We start from the raw sequence: 17,440 nt of genomic DNA on the forward strand, positions 1-17,440 counted from the left end.
TTCAGTTGTTTTTCATTTTTATTCTCTAATCGTTGTTTCCAGAATGACTTTTTCATTCTTTTTTTTCTTTTCTTTCTTTCTTTCTTTTTTTTTTGAGATGGAGTCTGACTCTGTTGCCCAGGCTGGAGTGCAATGGCGCGATCTCGGCTCACTGCAAGCTCCGCCTCCCGGGTTCACGCCATTCTCCTGCCTCAGCCTCCCGATAACTGGGACTACAGGCGCCCACCACCACGCCTGGCTAATTTTTTGCATTTTTAGTAGAGACAGGGTTTCACCGTGTTAGCCAGGATGGTCTCGATCTCCTGACCTCATGATCCGCCCACCTCGGCCTCCTAAAGTGCTGGGATTACAGGCATGAGCCTCCTTGCCCGGCCCCAGAACATCTTTTTCATTCTTTGCCTATTCCTTTTCTATAGCATCCTGTTGTTGTTTTGTGGGTATGATATCTTCTCTTCTATCTCTAAGGCTAATAATCTTAGATAAAGTTTTCTCCGCCCTCTTATTCTTTTTCTTCTGAGATGCTCTTTCTCTGTCATAAAATAGTATTTCTCAAATGTAGTAACTCTTGGCTCTGCTTATATTTAAGAGTAGGGTACTAAAAGGATGTTGTAAACTCTTGGTATGTGGGTAGAGCAGGGAGGGAGGAAGCTATGTTGCCATGAGTTTTACTAGATAGTGACCTGGTACATCCCTCTAAATATCATTAGGTCTTTCCAGTGAGTCTGGATAAAGCCCTAGAGAAGGCTTGTCCCTCTTCATGACTGTGGATATAAGTTGCTGATGTTTGGGAGGCTAATAGGGGAGAAAGGTTTGGAAGACTCAGCGTTCAATATGCAAAATTTTTAAAAAGTCTTCATTTTTAATATGATTCCCCCATCCTTAACTAGGCCAGAAACTCTGTTTTACCTTTCCCTGAAAGCAAATCTTCACTGCTCTGCCAAAGAGGGAGTGGGAGGAATGTCTGTGGCTCTAGGTTTTTGTTTAAAAGGCTTTCCAACCATTCCTCCATTTCTCCTGCTTTGGACTTACCTTCAGCCTCACTTGCACAGGTATCCAAGGTTCCTTTCCTCATTGCTGGTTTCAGATTCGTGGTGTTTTTTTGTTTGTTTGTTTTTTCTTTTTTTTGTTTTTAGTCTTCTAAATTATTAGCACTTGTTTATGTAGCTTCCATCTTCCAATTTTTTTTTTTTCTCTTTTCTCCTTTCTTGTTTTCTTCAACCTTGTGAATATATGCTTAATTTTTTTTTCCCACTGTCATTTTAGTGCAGGTTTTGGAGAGGAACTAAGGTTAATTCATGTGTTCAGTCTGCAATCTCTAACTGAAAATCCATCCATGCACTTGTAAATATGCCCTGACTCATAGAGCAATTAAGGGGCTCTCACTGGTACTGTTTGAGTATCTTGTTCCTCAGTCCCTAGACCATAAGAAGTTACACATTAGAGTAAGAGGATTGCTGGATTTAGACCTACCCAGAATGGTGAGTGAACTGCATAGGAAGGGACAGAAAAATTGTATAAAAAATACGTACAAGCAGAGCAGTCTAAAGCCATTTAGGACAGGGGCAAACAAAGCTCCACACCTCACTGGCATTGTAAATAGAGTGATAATACAATAGCGTTAGAAAGTATTATAATAAATGCTCATAATAATGATCCCAAGTCCTCAAAAAAGATCAAATTATGTTTACTGCACCCTAAGAAGCCAGAAAAAAATACTAGAAAGATTTGTGCAAGGAAAATTACTTATGCTGGGCTAGCTATGGTGGCTTATGCCTGTAATCCCAGCACTTTGGGAGGCTGAGACGGGCAGATCACCTGAGGTCAGGAGTTCGAGACCAGCCTGACCAATATGGAGAAACCCCATCTCTACTAAAAATAAATAAATAAATAAATAAAAATACAAAAATTAGCCAGGCGTAGTGGCACATGCCTGTAATCCCAGCTACTTAGGAGGCTGAGGCAGGAAATCCCTTGAACCCAGGAGGTGGAGGTTGTGGTGAGCCGAGATCATGCCACTGCGCTCCAGCCTGGGCAATAAGAGTGAAACTCCTTCTCAAAAAAAAAAAAGAAAAGAAAGAAAAAAAAAATTATTTATGCTGTGTGATTGTACAGTTTCTTTATAGTTTTAAAAATATTTTCAGCCATGCACAGTGGCTCACGCCTGTAATCCCAGCACTTGGAAGCCTGAGGCAGGTGGATCATGAAGTCAGGAGTTCAAGACCAGCCTGGCCAAGATGGTGAAAACCCGTCTCTACTAAAAATACAAAAAAATTAGCCAGGCATGGTGGCAGGTGCCTGTAATCCCAGATACTAGGGAGGCTGAGGCAGAGAATTGCTTGAACCTGGGAGGCAGAGGCTGCAGTGAGCCAAGATTGCGCCACTGCACACCAGCCTGGGCAACAGAGTGAGACTCTGTCTCAAAAAAACTTTTCACATATATTATTTCATACATACACACACAAAAAAACTTAACTTGGAAAGGAAACTTAGTAGGAGACACATGGCATTTCTTCCTTCTTGCAGATTAAAGCTTTGAGTTTCATGGATATTAAGACATTTTCTTCAAAGCCACATAGCAGTTCAATGAAAGAGCTAACTTTTCTGCTTCCTAAAAATACTTCGGTGATTCAAAACACAAGCTCCCAGCATCTGGAAAAATCACTTATGCCTGGTAACGTCTATTCCTGGGCTCCACCTTTGCTAATTGTGCCTTCCTCCAGGGATCTGTTTCCTTGTGCCCGGTGGCTCCCCCACTACTTCAAAAACCTTCCATTTCCTTGCTGCCAGGGGAAGCAGTGTGGTGGAACCCACCTGGGCCTGTAAGGCCATGCTATGCTTGTTACTAGCTGTGTGACCTTGGGCAAGTTACCAAACTGCCAGGTGCTTCAGGGTACTCCTCTCTCAAGGGGGGACTGCAATAGTCCCTACCTTATAAGATTGCTGTAAGGATTAAATGCATATATATATATATGCACACACACCCATATATATACACACACACTCATTTATAGGTATATATTGCTGTAAGGATTAAATGTTTGTGTGTGTGCATATATATATAGACACACATACATATATTTATTTATTTATTTATTTATTTATTTATTTATTTTGAGACAGAGTTTCGCTCTGTTGCCCAGGCTGGAGTGCAATGGCGCGATCTCGGCTCACCGCAACCTCCACCTCCCAGGTTGAAGCGGTTCTCCTGCCTCAGCCTCCCAAGTAGCTGGGATTACAGGCATGCGCCCCCATGCTTGGCTTATTTTGTATTTTTAGTAGAGACGGGGTTTCTCCATGTGGGTCAGGCTGGTCAGACAGCTGCCACACCCTTGCCAAGGTGTGACTTGGAGTCCTGCAGCCACCTTCGCAGATGTGAAAATTAGTTCCTACTTTTAGCCAAAGCGTTTGGAAAGAAAAGCTGAATCTTTAGCTTTGACCTGGTATTTAAAAAAACCCTTCAAGGGGAACATCATACACTGGGGCCTGTTGGGGGCTGGGGGGTTGGGGGAGGGTAAGCATTAGGAGAAATACCTAATGTAAATGATGAGTTGATGGGTGCAGCAAACCAACATGGCACATGTATACCTAGGTATCAAACCTGCATGTTGTGCACATGTACCCTAGAACTTAAAGTATTAAAAAAAAAAAACTCAAAAAACCCCTTCACGTGATTTGCTTTCAGAATTGGTGGTTTGCCCTTTGTGCAGCACTGGAATCAATCTTATTTCTCCTTATTACTTGTGGTACATTCTACTTCCTCTGACTTTCAAAAAATTAGTGTTAAACTCTTTTTTTTTTTTTTTTGAGACAAAGTCTCACCCTGTCACCCAGGCTGGAGTGCAGTGGTGCAATCTCAGCTCACTGCAACCTCCGCCTCCCAGGTTCAAGCAATTCTCCTGCCTCGGCCTCCTGAGTAGCTGGGATTACAGGTGCACGCCACCACACCTAATTTTTGTATTTTAGTAGAGGCTGGTCTCGAACTCCTTATGTTGTGATCCACCTGCCTCAGCCTCCCAAAGTGCTGGGATTACAGGCATGCACCACTGAGCCCGGCCTAGTCTTGAACTCTTGATGAGGGAATCCTTGACCCCTCTGTGTTTTCACTTTCAGATTTCTTCCTGTTTATTAGATGAATGACCTTGGTACTTTTTGGAGAAAATGACAAAAAGGAGCACCAAGGCTCCAGATGTATGGGAGCTGCAGAACTGAAAGTGCCGTGACAGAATGGAGGCCACATGCATCTGTGGTCCTGAGAAAATGCCCTTGGGTCCATTTTCAAAAGCCTGTGGCCGTGGGCTTTGGAGGGTAGATTTGGGATCTGGGGGTAGATCTGAGTGGGACTGGAGAAGAGTGGGGTGCAATCGAGTCTTTAGACCATGCGTGTGTCATGGAAGTCCCTGGTGTAGCCTCCCACGTCTGCATTTCTAATTGGCCTGGATGACGCATCCCAATAGTTACTTCTAAGAATAGTCACGGCTAATATTTATCAAGAGCTTACTATGTGGCAGGTACTTTGCATGTGTTCTTCCTTTAATTCTCACAATGGACCCTCTGACAATATTATCCACATTTTCAGATGAGGAAACTGAACTATAGAGAGTTGAAACAACTTGGTCGAGGCCCCACTGCTAGAGTGCTAAGGCTAGGTACAAAGCAAGGTCTGATTCCGACCGTCCTGGGCACAGGAGCCTTGTCTGCTCCACTTGTCCCTAGGAGCATTGCTCTTGCTGGTCCTCTTCACACCCCAGCTCTTGTCTCCCACGTACTACCCCCTCTACTGTCCTGTCACATCCCTGATTCCCCCACTAAAACATATATTTTATGATAGCTACTTTTTATCCTCTGTCTAGTGGGTTGCCCGACAGTCCACAATCACATTTTGAAGAAAGAGAACTTCCCAGAGTTCAGGAACAGATTTTGGAGTGCCTCTTGCGGTGCTTGTTTCCAAAACTAATATATTGTGGACCTTTCAAAGACACAGCACACACAAACACACGCACACACCCTCCTTCCAACACAAATAAACCCACATGCCACTGGACATGATGGCTCACGCCTGTAATCCCAGCACTTTGGGAGGCCGAGGTGGGCGGATCACCTGAGGTCAGGAGTTCGAGACCAGCCTGGCCAACATGGTGAAACCCCATTTCTTTTTTTTTTTTTTTTTTTGAGACGGAGTCTTGCTCTGTTGCCCGGGCTGGAGTGCAGTGACCGGATCTCGGCTCACTGCAAGCTCCGCCTCCCGGGTTCACGCCATTCTCCTGCCTCAGCCTCCCGAGTAGCTGGGGCTACAGGCGCCCGCCACCTCGCCCGGCTAGTTTTTTGTATTTTTTAGTAGAGACGGGGTTTCACCGTGTTAGCCAGGATGGTCTCGATCTCCTGACCTCGTGATCCACCCGTCTCGGCCTCCCAAAGTGCTGGGATTACAGGCTTGAGCCACCGCGCCTGGCCTTGAGCCACCGCGCCCGGCCTCCCATTTCTATTAAAAATACAAAAAAATCAGTGGGGCGTGGTGGCACATACCTGCAATCCCAGCTACTCAGGACGCTGAGGCAGGAGAATTGCTTGAATCCGGGAGGCGGAGGTTGCAGTAAACTGAGATTGCGCCATTGCACTCCAGCTTGGGCAACAAGAGTGAAACTCTGTCTATAAAAAAAAAAAAAAAAAAAAAAAAAAACACACACATGCACATAAACTGAAACACACACGAACACACAAACACCCGCATGAGCATGCACACAAGTCCCCCACATCAAACTCAAATGCACACAGCAAGCATGCATGTAAACCACACACTTGCCACTCTGGCTGCCTCAGCGCTGCAGAGCCCCTCTCCCCTGCCTGTCCTTGGATCCCTGGTGCACACTGGAGGGAAGTAAAACCTACCCAGACAGGAAGTGAAGCAGTTGGTGAGTTTTTCTGGTGCTCTGCACAGATGCTGGGGCACTAAGCAAACAGCCGTCAGTTTCTGGAGCTGTTCTGAGGTAACTGGGGTCCTTTGGGAGCTCTGGGCTGATGAGGTTCAGGAGGTAGCTGGGAAGTCTGGGATTTGGGCTTGGTTCACCTGTGCCTTTCCCTGTCCCCATCTGAGATGGGTCTGAGACTCTCAGTGGAGGATTAACAGGCTTTCTCCCCAGCAGGCTTTTGAAAATGGGCCCAAGGGCATTTTCTCAGGACCACAGATGCATGTGGCCTCCACTCTGTCACCCAGGCTGGAGTGTAGGGACGCGGTCTCGGTTCACTGCAACTTCTGCCTCCTGAGTTCAAGTGATCCTTGTGCCTCAGCCTCCCTAATAGCTGTGATTATAGGCGTGTGCCACCACGCCTGGCTGATTCTTGTATTTTTAGTAGAGACGGGGTTTCACCGTGTTGGCCAGGCTGGTCTTGAACTACTGGTTCAAGTAGTGATCCGCCCGCCTCAGCCTCCCAAAGTGTTGGGATTATAGGCATAAGCCACCACGCCCAGCCTCCCTTCTTCTTAGTCTGGAAGCAAACTACTTTGTGAAGTTTTCATGCCTCCTCTTTTAAAAGTAAAAGGAAGGCTGGCCAGCATGATGAAACCCCGTCTCTACTAAAAATACAAAAATTAGCCAGGTGTGGTGGCGGGCGCCTGTAATCCTAGCTACTCAGGAGGGTGAAGCAGGAGAATCGTCTGAACCCAGGAGGCAGAGGTTGCAGTGAGCTGAGATCCTGCCATTGCACTCTAGCCTGGGCAACAGAGCAAGACTCCATCTCCAAAAAAAAGAAAAAGAAAAGGAAAAATTTGTGGAGGAGAGAAGATGAAGTAGATATAGCAATACATTGTGAACAGGGATTGTTTTTTCTAGTATTCAACCAGGCGGGTCTTGACCAGCATTAGATAAACTTCTGTCTGGCAGCCTGGAAAAGTTCACAGTTGCTGGGACACAAATGCTTTTGGGGTCCTTCTTGGAGAGGATGGAGTTGAAGATTTGGGAGCTGGATGGCCTTTGTTATGCGTCACCAGGGAGACAGGGACAAGGGGCAGGGCCGTTGATGGAGAATGCTGCATGGGGTAGGTTGGATGGTGACGGAGAAGTAGAAGTCGCCATGCTCCTGCCCTAGAGATTTCAGTAACAGGCAAACACTGTGGTCAAAAAAGAGAGTCAAGGACTTAAGGAAGTTAAAGGGATTCTTCTGAAGTCCAGCACTCTGATTTTGGGGGTACAGCTTCTACCATAACTGCATATTGCTGACACTAGTTCATTCTTAAAATTTTCTTTGCTGTCTGATATACTACAGAATAACTGAGCTGGAAAGAGTCTCGGATATTAAAATGATTTAATGAGCAGCAAACGTTCCATTTTTGTCATATCCTTTCAGCACCTCTATTTACTTAATTTTTTAATTTTAATTTTTATTTTTTTTTGAGACGGAGTCTTTGCTCTGTCACCCAGGCTGGAGTGCGGTGGCGCGATCTCGGCTCACTACAAGCTCCGCCCCCCAGGTTCACGTCATTCTTCTGCCTCAGCCTCCCGAGTAGCTGGGACTACAGGCGCCCACCACCACGCCCGGCTAATTTTCTGTATTTTTAGTAGAGACGGGGTTTTACCGTGTTAGCCAGGATGGTCTCGATCTCCTGACCTTGTGATCTGCCTGTCTCAGCCTCCCAAAGTGCTGGGATTACAGGCGTGATCCACCGGGCCTGGCCATATTTTTCTTTAACTTAAAAAATTTTCAACAAAAACAATAACAGTTGTGATATCATGGGTTTCATGTGCTAATACATGTTTTAAAATTGCATATCTGTCAAAATAACCCCTATCCATTTGTGAGCCACCTAAGATTGTATCTTGTACCACTGATGATATGCACATTGCACTTTGAAAACTACTGATCTTGTCCAAGTTACCTTTTTTGTAGGCGAGGACACTGAGATCCGGAGACATTAGTGATTTGCCCAAGGTTGCACAGTTAGACTGACACTAATTTGAGGCTGTTCCTGAGGTCTCCTAATTTATAGTCTTGACATGTTCTAGTATGCTGTATCATACTTTCAAGTGTATAGAAACAATTCTTTTATTTTCATTTTAAAAATTTTATTTACGTATTTATTTTTGAGACAGAGTCTTGCTCTGTCGCCCAGGCTGGAGTGCAATGGTGCGATCTAGGCTCACTGAAACCTCCGCCTCCCAGGTTTAGGAGCTTCTCATGCCTCAGCCTCATGAGTAGCTAGGACTACAGGTTCAATCCACCACGCCTAGCTGATTTTTGTGTTTTGGTTTTGCTATGTTGCCCAGGCCTGTATCGAACTCCTGGGCACCAGTGATCTGCCCACTTCAGCCTCCCATAGTGCTGTGATTATAGGCGTAAGCCACTGCCCCTTCTTAAATGTAATTCAAATAGATAACCCAGGTAAAGGAGCAGCATAGATCCTTTTGTGGGGAGACGCTGAATACATTTCCTTCCTTCAGTCCCTGCTCATTGCCGCCCTGCACTGGCTGCTCTCTGGAAGTTTTGATAATCCTCTCTAATGCTAATGCTCTGAAATACCAAGATGCTGTACCTTGGTGTGGCCACTGAATGATTGACTGTGCTGTGCAAGGTACTCGGTAGAGACTGTCGGTTCTGGGGCAATTTCTTGTATTCTTTATTTGCTTATTTCCTTCACCTGTTATTATTATTTTTTTCCTTTTGAAATGTCTGTTATTTGGGTGTTGGATTTCCTCAACCAATAATCATCTCATTTTCTTTTCTCCTATTTTGCTTTACTTTTAAAAATATTTTCTTTAACTTCGTTTTTAATGTTGCTAGTAAATTTTTAAACATTCGGGTTTCCTATTTTTAATTTCTGAAAGTTCTTTCTAATTCTCTATTTTTTTTATCACCTCCTATTCCTGTTTTACACACACAGTGTTTTATGTGTTTAAGGATGTTAATTACAGTTCTTTCAGATTTTTCTTTTAGTTGCTTTATTTCCTCTCGGTTCCTTATCTCCGTGCATTTTCTTTTGGTTTCTTTCTCAGGTTGAAGCCTTTCTTCAAATGTCTTATGCTCTTGTGCTCTCCGGTTATATTTGTTATTTATTTATTTTTATTTTAATCTATTTTATATGAGTCTCTCTCTCTCTCTCTCTCTCTCTCTCTCTATATATATATATATATATATATATATATATATATATATAGTTTTGTTTTGTTTTGAGATGGAGTCTCACTCTGTTGCCAGGCTGGAGTACAGTGGCGTAATCTTGGCTCACTGCAACCTCTGCCTCCTGGGTTTAAGCAAGTCTCCTGCCTCAGCCTCCTAAGTAGCTGGGATTACAGGCACACGCCACTATGCCTGGCTAGTTTTTGTGTTTTTAGTAGAGACAGGATTTCTCCGTGTTGGCCAGGCTGGTCTTGAACTCCTGACCTCATGATCCACCTGCCTCGGCCTCCCAAAGTGCTGGGATTGCAGGCATGAGCCACCACGCCCGGTCTTAGTTACTTTGAAATATACATAATATTGTCGCTAAGTATAGTCACCCTAGTCTACTACGAAACATTCGAACTTATTTCTTCTATCTAACTGTAGGTTTTTGTTTTTTTTTCCTGGGAGTGGAGCAGATAGGTCTCACTCTGTCACCCAGGCAGGAGTGCAATGGCACCATCACCGCTTACTGCAACCTTGACCTCCCAGACTCAAGCGATCCTCCCACCTCAGCCTGCTGAGTAGCTGGGAGTACAGGTGTGCACCACCACACATGGATAATTTTTATTATCATTTATTTATTTTGAGATGAAGTCTCGCCTTTTCACCCAGGCTGGAGTGCAGTAGTATGATCTCAGCTCACTGCAACCTCTGCCTCCCGAGTTCAAGCGACTCTCCTGCCTCAGCCTCCTGAGTTGCTGGGATTACAGGTTCACGCCACTATGCCTGGCTAATTTTTGTATTTTTAGTAGAGATGGGGTTTCATCATGTTGGTCAGGCTGGTCTTGAACTCCTGACCTCGTGATCTGCCTGCCTCGGCCTCCCAAAGTGCTGGGATTACAGGTGTGAGCCACTGCGTCCGGCTGATAATTTTTAAAGTTTTTATAGAGGTGGGGGTCTCGCTTTGTTGCCCAGGCTAGTCTTCAACTTCTAGGCTCAAGTGATCCTCCTGCCTCAGCCTCTTGAAGTTCCTGTCTATTTGTACCCATAACCAACTTCTCTTCATCCCCTGCATCTACCTCAACCCTTCATAGTCTCTGGTGTCCATCTTTCTATTCTCTATGTCTATGGGATCAACTTTCTTAGCTCTCACATATGAGTGGGAACATACGGTGTTTGTCCTTCCGTGTCTGGCTTATTTCATTTAACATTATGTCTTCTAGTTCCATGCATATTGGTGCAAATGACATTATTTCATTTTTAACGGCTGAGTAGTATTCCATTGTGTATATATGCCACATTTTCTTTCTTTTTTTAAAAAACTGGCTTTTGCTTTATTGTGTAATTTACACGGGAGAATCCCAAATTCCACACTTGGTTTTTCTCTTCTGCCTTCGTTATTCTTTCAATATGTATGTCAACAGAGATCGTTTCTCCCAAGAGCGTATGCGGTTTGATCCTCAACCAGGACACGCAGGCCCTACAAAATTCCAATCCTCCAAGACGGATGCCTGGGCCCTCCCATTTGACCGCACCCATGTCTGTTTGTACGGGGGCTCTGCCCTGGTCCTGTCACCCCTGAGACGTCCTTAGGGTACGAATGCCAAACAGGCTCCGTACGATGTGTCAACTCTGAATAAATACAAGAGGCTGCTAGGAGCCCCCAGCTGAGGATTGAGAGACAGACTGTATCTGGGCTCTATTTCAAAGAATGCTGTGATCCATTAGCAATGTCTGCCATGGGAATACCCATTAGAAGTACCTGGAAGGAGGGTTTTGGGGAATGGGCTCAGAAAGGAACAAGGTGTGTCCGTTCCATTCTTGCCTTAGGTGGCTGTTCTGCCACCCAGGCTGTGCTGTCTCAGTGGCCAGTGGCTGAGGAGGAAGCCTGAAGGCCAAAGAGTTGCAAGTGGCTTCCCTGGGGCCTGCAGGGACAGCACAGGCCCCAAGCTAGAGGAAGCTTGAAGGGGCACCCACACTGGGTCCTGTGGGGCTCTGCATACTGCAGGCCACCCTGGCATTAGCTCCTTATCCTCTGGAGTCCATCTCATCCGGGAGAAGACAGCTGGGTGGCCTCAGAGCGTTAGATGCAACTCAGGGATAAAAACATTTTTACATGGTACGGACACAGAAATGGGCTTTACCTCCGAATAAACTTAGAAACTTTCCATCCGAACTAAAAGGGTGTATCTTCTATATGTTGCCAAGAAACCTAAACTGAGTACAAGGACAATTTTACTTTAATCAAGTTCCAGAATGCGGGTACTCAGCTTCGAAAAGTAGTTTGTAGCAGAAGATGCGAGGGTGTGTGTGAAGCCATGTTTCTAGAATATACCAAAGGAAAACACACACAACCCCAGCGTGGCCTTTTGCCAGCCCTCGATGCTGCTCTCTACTGGGGGCAGGCGGCTACTTCATCCAGCTGACTCAGGAATGTAACGCTCCGTGAGTGTGTCCAGGTGTCTGTTTGTTGGCTTGCGGGTTTTGGATGCTTTCTTTCTTTCTTTCTTTCTTTCTTTCTTTCTTTCTTTCTTTCTTTCTTTCTTTCTTTCTTTCTTTCTTTCTTTCTTTCTTTCTTTCTTTCTTTCTTTCTTTCTTTTTTTTTTTTTTTTTGAGACGGAATTTCGCTCTTGTTGCTCAGGCTGGAGTGCAATGGAACAATCTTGGCTCACTGCAATCTCTGCCTCCTGGATTCAAGTGATTCTCCTGCCTCAGCCTCCTGAGTAGCTGGAATTACAGGCACACGCCACCACGCCCAGCTAAATTTTTGCATTTTTAGTAAAGACGAGGTTTCACCGTGTTGGCCAGACTGGTCTTGAACTCCTGACCCCTGGTGATCTGCCCGCCTTGGCCTCCTGAAGTGCTGGGATTACAGGCATGAGCAACCGCGCCTGGCCTGGATGCTTTCTTGAGGATCCTTTCTGTTGCCGCTTCTCCTGCATTTTCTCAAAGGCCACCCGGGCCAGGGTCCGCTTGTCCAGGCCGTGCCGCTTCTCCTCCTCGTTCTTTGTGCTCATGCCCATTGCTTCCAGGAGTTTCGCTTTGTCTTTGTCCTGCTTTTTCTTCTTCCACTTGGTCACTCTGAGCTCTGCGACGCCTTTCAGCTTTAGGAGTCCTTTATTGGACCGGCTCGAAGGCCCCCACGACACTCCCCGGTGCTTTGGTAGATGGAGTTGTCACGTTTTCTTTGTCCATTGTCTGTTGGTGGACACTTGAGTTGTTTCCATATCTTTGCTATTGTGAATAGTGCTGCAATAAACATCCGAGTACAGGTATCCCTTTGACATACTGATTTCCTTTCCTTTGGATAGATACACCGTAATGGGATTGCTGGATCATATGGTAGTTCTTTTTCTTTTTTTTTTTTTGAGACAGAGTCTTGCTCTGTCCAGCCCAGGCTGGAGTACAGTGGCGCGATTTCAGCTTACTGCAACCTCTGCCTCCCAGGTTCAAGCAATTCTCCTGCCTCAGCCTCCCGTGTAGCTGGGACTACAGGTGCTGGCCACCATGCATGGCTAATTTTTTTGTATTTTTAGTAGAGATGGGGTTTCACCTTGTTGGTCAGGCTGGTCTCGAACTCCCGACCTTGGGTGATCCACCCACCTCAGCCTTCCAAAGTGCTGGGATTACAGGTGTGAGCCACCATGCCCGGCTGATCGTGTGGTAGTTCTATTTTTAGTTTTTCGAGAAATATCCATACTGTCTTCCATAGTGGCTGTACTAGTTTACGCTCCCACCAGTGGTGTATAGGACCTCCTTTTCTCTACATCCTCACCAGCATCTGTTATTTTTTGTCTTTTAAGTAATAGCCATTTTTTGAGATGGGTTGAGATGATGTCATTGTAGTTTTGATTTGCATTTCCCCAATGATTAGAAAAAATGTTGGCTGGGCCTGGTGGCTCAGACCTGTAATCCCAGAATGTCAGGAGGTAGAGGCAGGAGGATCGCTTGAGCCCAGGAGTTTGAGACCAGTTACAGCAGCATAGTGAGAGCCTGTCTCTACAGAAAAGAAAAAAAAAAATTAGCTGGGTGTATTGGTACCACACGTAGAAGCCAGGGTGGGAGGATTCCTTGAAACTGGGGAGTTGAGGCTGCTGTGAGCTGTGAACGCCAACCAGGTGGACTCACGCTACTGCACTCCAGCCTGGGCAACAGAGTAAGACCCTGTCTCCAGGAAGAAAAAAAAAAAAAGAAAGCAAAGCAGAGAAAAAAGTGGGGGCATTTATTCATAGACCTATTGGCCATTTTGTATGTCTTTGGCCATTTTTAAAGTGAGATAATTTGTTATTTTCCTGTTGAGTTGTTTGATTTCCTTATATAGTCTGGATATTAGCTCCCCATCAGATAACTAATTTTTAAATATTCTCTCCTATTCAAGAGATTGGCTGGGCACGGTGGCTCACGCCTGTAATCCCAGCACTTTGGGAGGCCGAGGCAGGCGGATCACCTGAGGTCAGGAGTTCAAGACCAGCCTGGCCAACATGGTGAAACCCCGTCTCTACTAAAAATACAAAAAGTTAGCTGGGCCTGGTGGCACATGCCTGTAGTCCCAGCTACTTGGGAGGCTCAGGCAGAAGAATTGCTTGGACCTGGTAGACGGAGGTTGCAGTGAGCCGAGAAAAGGCTGGGCACGATGGCTCACGTCAGTAATGACAGTACTTTAGGAGTCCGAGGCTACTCAGGAGGCTGAGGCAGGAGAATCGCTTGAACCTGGGAGGAGGAGGTTACGGTGAGCCGAGATCACACCACTGTACTCCAGCCTGGGTGACAAGTGCGAAACTCCATCCCCCCACAAAAAAGGAAAAGAAAAGAAAAGAAAAAGATAAGTCGTCTCTTCCTTCTGTTAATTGTTTCTTTGCTATTTAATTAATTAATTAATTAATTTTCTTTTTTTTGAGACAGAGTCTTGCTCTGTTGGCAGGCTGGAGTACAGTGGTGCGATCTCAGCTCACTGCAAGCTCCGCCTCCCGGATTCAAGCAATCTCCTGCCTCAGTCTCCTGAGTAGCTGGGACTACAGGCACCCACCACCATGCCCGGCTAATTTTTGTATTTTCAGTAGAGATGGGGTTTCACCATGTTGGCCAGGATGGTCTCGATCTCTTGACCTCATGATCCACTCGCCTTGGCCTCCTAAAGTGCTGGGATTACAGGAGTGAGCCACCGCGCCCGGCCAATTCATTTATTTATTGTAGAGGATATCACTATGTTACCCAGGTTGGATTGCAGCGGCGCAATCTTGGCTCATTGCATCCTCGATCTCCCAGGCTCACGTGAACTTCCCACGTCAGCCTCCCCAGTAGCTGGGACTACAGGTGCGCACCACCATGCCCAGCTAATTTTTGTATCTTTTGTAGAGATGGAGTTTCAACATGTTGCTGAGAATGGTCTTGAACCCCTGGGCTTAAGCAATCCACCTGCTGTGCCAGCACCTGGTCTTATTTTTAATTTATTTATTTATTTATTTTTTTGAGATTGAGTCTTGCTCTGTCACCCAGGCTGGAGTGCAGTGGGGCAATCTCAGCTTACTCTAACCTCTGCCTCCCAAGCAATTCAAGCGATTCTCCTGCCTCAGCCTCCCAAGCAGCTGGGACTACAGGCATGCGTCACCAAGCCCAGCTAATTTTTGTATTTTTAGTAGAGACGGGTTTTCACCATATTGGCCAGTCTGGTCTCAAACTCCTGACCTCGTGATCCACCCGCCTCAGCCTCCCAAAGTGCTGGGATTACAGGCATGAGCCACCGCACCCAGCCATATTTTTATTTTTTAATAAAAAAATTTTTTTTAAAAGACAAGGTCTTGATCTGTTGCCAAGGCTGGAGTGCAGTGGTAAGATCAAAGCTTGCTGCAGCCTCAAAGTACTGAGCTCAAGCGATGCTCCCGCTTCAGCCTCCTGAATAGCTAGGACCACAGGCACGCTGGTTATATTTAAAAGTGAAACACTGGCCGGGCACGGTGGCTCATGCCTGTAGTCCTAGCACTTTGGGAAACTGAGATGAGCAGATCAGTTGAGGCTAGGAGTGCAAGACCAGCCTGGCCAATATGGGCTCTACTAAAAATACAAAAATTAGTGGGCGTGGTGGCAGATGCCTGTAGTCCCAGTCACTTGGGAGGCTGAGGTACGAGAATCGCTTAAACCCTGGAGGCGGATGTTACAGAGAGCCAAGATCATGTCACTGCAGTCCAGCCTGGGCAACAGAGCGAGACTCTGTCTTAAAAAAAAAAAATTTTTTTAATAACTACAATAAAATGAAATAAAAGTGAACCACTAAAAATCAGATTGCAGTGTCTTTATGCATGAGCCAGGGCTTGTTTGACCTTAAAGCTTCAGTATCAGAAGGCCTCATGGTGACCTTTAATTTGGGAAAATCTGCCAGGCACAGTGGCTCATGCCTGTAATCCCAGCACTTTGGGAGGCTGAGGCTGAGGCTGGTGGATCACCTGAGGTCAGGAGTTCAAGACCAGCCTGACCAACATGGAGAAACCCCGTCCCTACTAAAAACACAAAATTAGCCAGGGGTGGTGGTGCATGCCTGTAATCCCAGCTATTTGGGAGGCTGAGGCAGGAGAAGCACTTGAACCTGGGAGGCAGAGGTTGCAGTGAGCCAAGATCATGCCATTGCACTCCAGCCTGGGCAACAAGAGTGAAACTCCATCTCAAAAAACAAAAAATGGCCAGACACAGTGGCTAATGCCTGTAATCCCAGCACTTTGGGAGGCCGAGGCAGGTGGATCACGAGGTCAGGAGATTGTGACCATCCTGGTGAATACGGTGAAACCCCATCTCTACTAAAAATGCAAAAAATTAGCCTGGCATGGTGGCGGGCGCCTATAGTCCCAGCTACTCAGGAGGCTGAGGCAGGAGAATGGCGTGAACCCGGGAGGTGGAGCTTGTAGTGAGCCAAGATCACATCACTGCACTCCAGCCTGGGCAGCAGAGTGAGACTCCATCTAAAAAAAAAAAAAAAAAAAAAAAAATTGAGAAACCCCTACCTGTCTGTACCAGTAGGTCTTTTCTCTGGGGTCTGGAAGAAGAATCCTTCAATATCCTGCCTTCTGGTAATCTGAGAGCTGGGCGAGAAAAGGAAGATCAGAGTTCGATCCTTCAATCTGTAGGTTTTCACTCCCCTCCCCTCCTTTGCAGTCCCGTGGAGTCTCCATTGGAGCCATTTCCTCGTGCAGGCGTCCCGATGTCGGCAGATGGCCCATCTGAGTGGCCATCCCTGCGCTTCTTGCTGTTGGCTGTGGCAATGTCTTTCTTCCGCTCAGCTCTATCCGTAGATGAGGCGCATCTGTTGTTGAAAGAAAAAATGATGCGGCTGGGGGGGCCGCTGGTGCTGACCACCAAGGAGGAGCAGGCCAACGAGAGGCTCATGAGGCTCAAAATCGCTGAGATGAAGGAGGCCATGAAGACCCTGATATTCCCACCCAGCATGCACTTTTTCCAGGCTAAGCATCTCATTGAGAGAAGTCAAGTGTTTAATATTCTAAGGATGATGCCAAAAGGTAAGGTTTGGAAAGGGGTGGCTTGGGGTGCTGGGAAGGTAGAGGGACTCATCTTGGGGCTACTACTGTGCTTGCAGCTGTTGCTATTCGAGATGGAGCAGAGAGAGCCTCACTCAGCTGCTCTGCTCCTCTGTCCTTTCAGGTAGAGTAGGAAAAGGGTGTTGGAAACCAGAACCCCTGCTTCCTGGGGGACTCACAGACAGTCATGATTGGCCTGAATATTCCTGGTCTTCCCTGGAAAAGTTGGAAAAGCATCCAACCCTGAGACTTTGCTATTCCCTTCATAGTTTTCCCAGGGGCTAAGCTACCACATAGGATACAATATGATATAGCATTCTGGAGTAGTATAAACACACCTCCATGAAACATGAAATAATCAGCATCCTGCACATATAAATAACCAGGAGCGGTGGTGCACCTGTAATGCAAGCTACTCTGGAGGCTGAGTGGAGAGTATTGCTTGAGCCCAGGTGGAGTTTGCAGGGACCTATGATGGCACCACTGCATTCCAGTCTGGACGACAGAGCGAGACCTTGTCCCCCAGAAAATGTTATTATTTTTTTTAAATTAAAAAAATATTTTTTGAGACAGAGTCTCACTCTGTCGCCCAGGCTGGAGTGCACTGGTGCTATCTCGGCTCACTGCAACTTCTGCCTCTTGAGTTCAAGTGATTCTCCTGCCTCAGCCTCCTGAGTAGCTGGGATTACAGGCATGCACCATCACACCTAGGTAATTTTTGTACTTTTAGTAGAGACGGGGTTTCACCATGTTGGCCAGGCTGGTCTCAAACTCCTGAGCTCAGGCAATCCACCCACCTCGGCCTCCCAAAGTGCTGGGATTACAGG

The 17,440-nt window shown here is 46.2% G+C and overlaps 1 protein-coding gene across 2 annotated transcripts in view; it reads left to right on the forward strand.

Annotated features, from left to right (window-relative positions):
- Positions 1-5,877: 5,877 nt before the first annotated feature.
- ADA2 (adenosine deaminase 2) overlaps positions 5,878-17,440 on the forward strand; it is a 46,138-nt gene continuing 34,575 nt past the window's right edge. Inside the window, exons 1-2 of one of the 2 annotated variants that reach the window (XM_073007091.1) lie at positions 5,878-5,984; positions 16,234-16,595. In XM_073007091.1, coding sequence (XP_072863192.1) covers positions 16,280-16,595 — 316 coding nt within the window. In that variant the 5' untranslated portion in view covers positions 5,878-5,984; positions 16,234-16,279. The remainder of the gene's footprint in view (positions 5,985-16,233; positions 16,596-17,440) is intronic. The other variant, XM_073007092.1, reaches the window with a different exon arrangement.

The sequence above is a fragment of the Chlorocebus sabaeus genome, chromosome 19 (assembly GCF_047675955.1).
Source record: "Chlorocebus sabaeus isolate Y175 chromosome 19, mChlSab1.0.hap1, whole genome shotgun sequence".
NCBI lineage: Eukaryota > Metazoa > Chordata > Mammalia > Primates > Cercopithecidae > Chlorocebus > Chlorocebus sabaeus.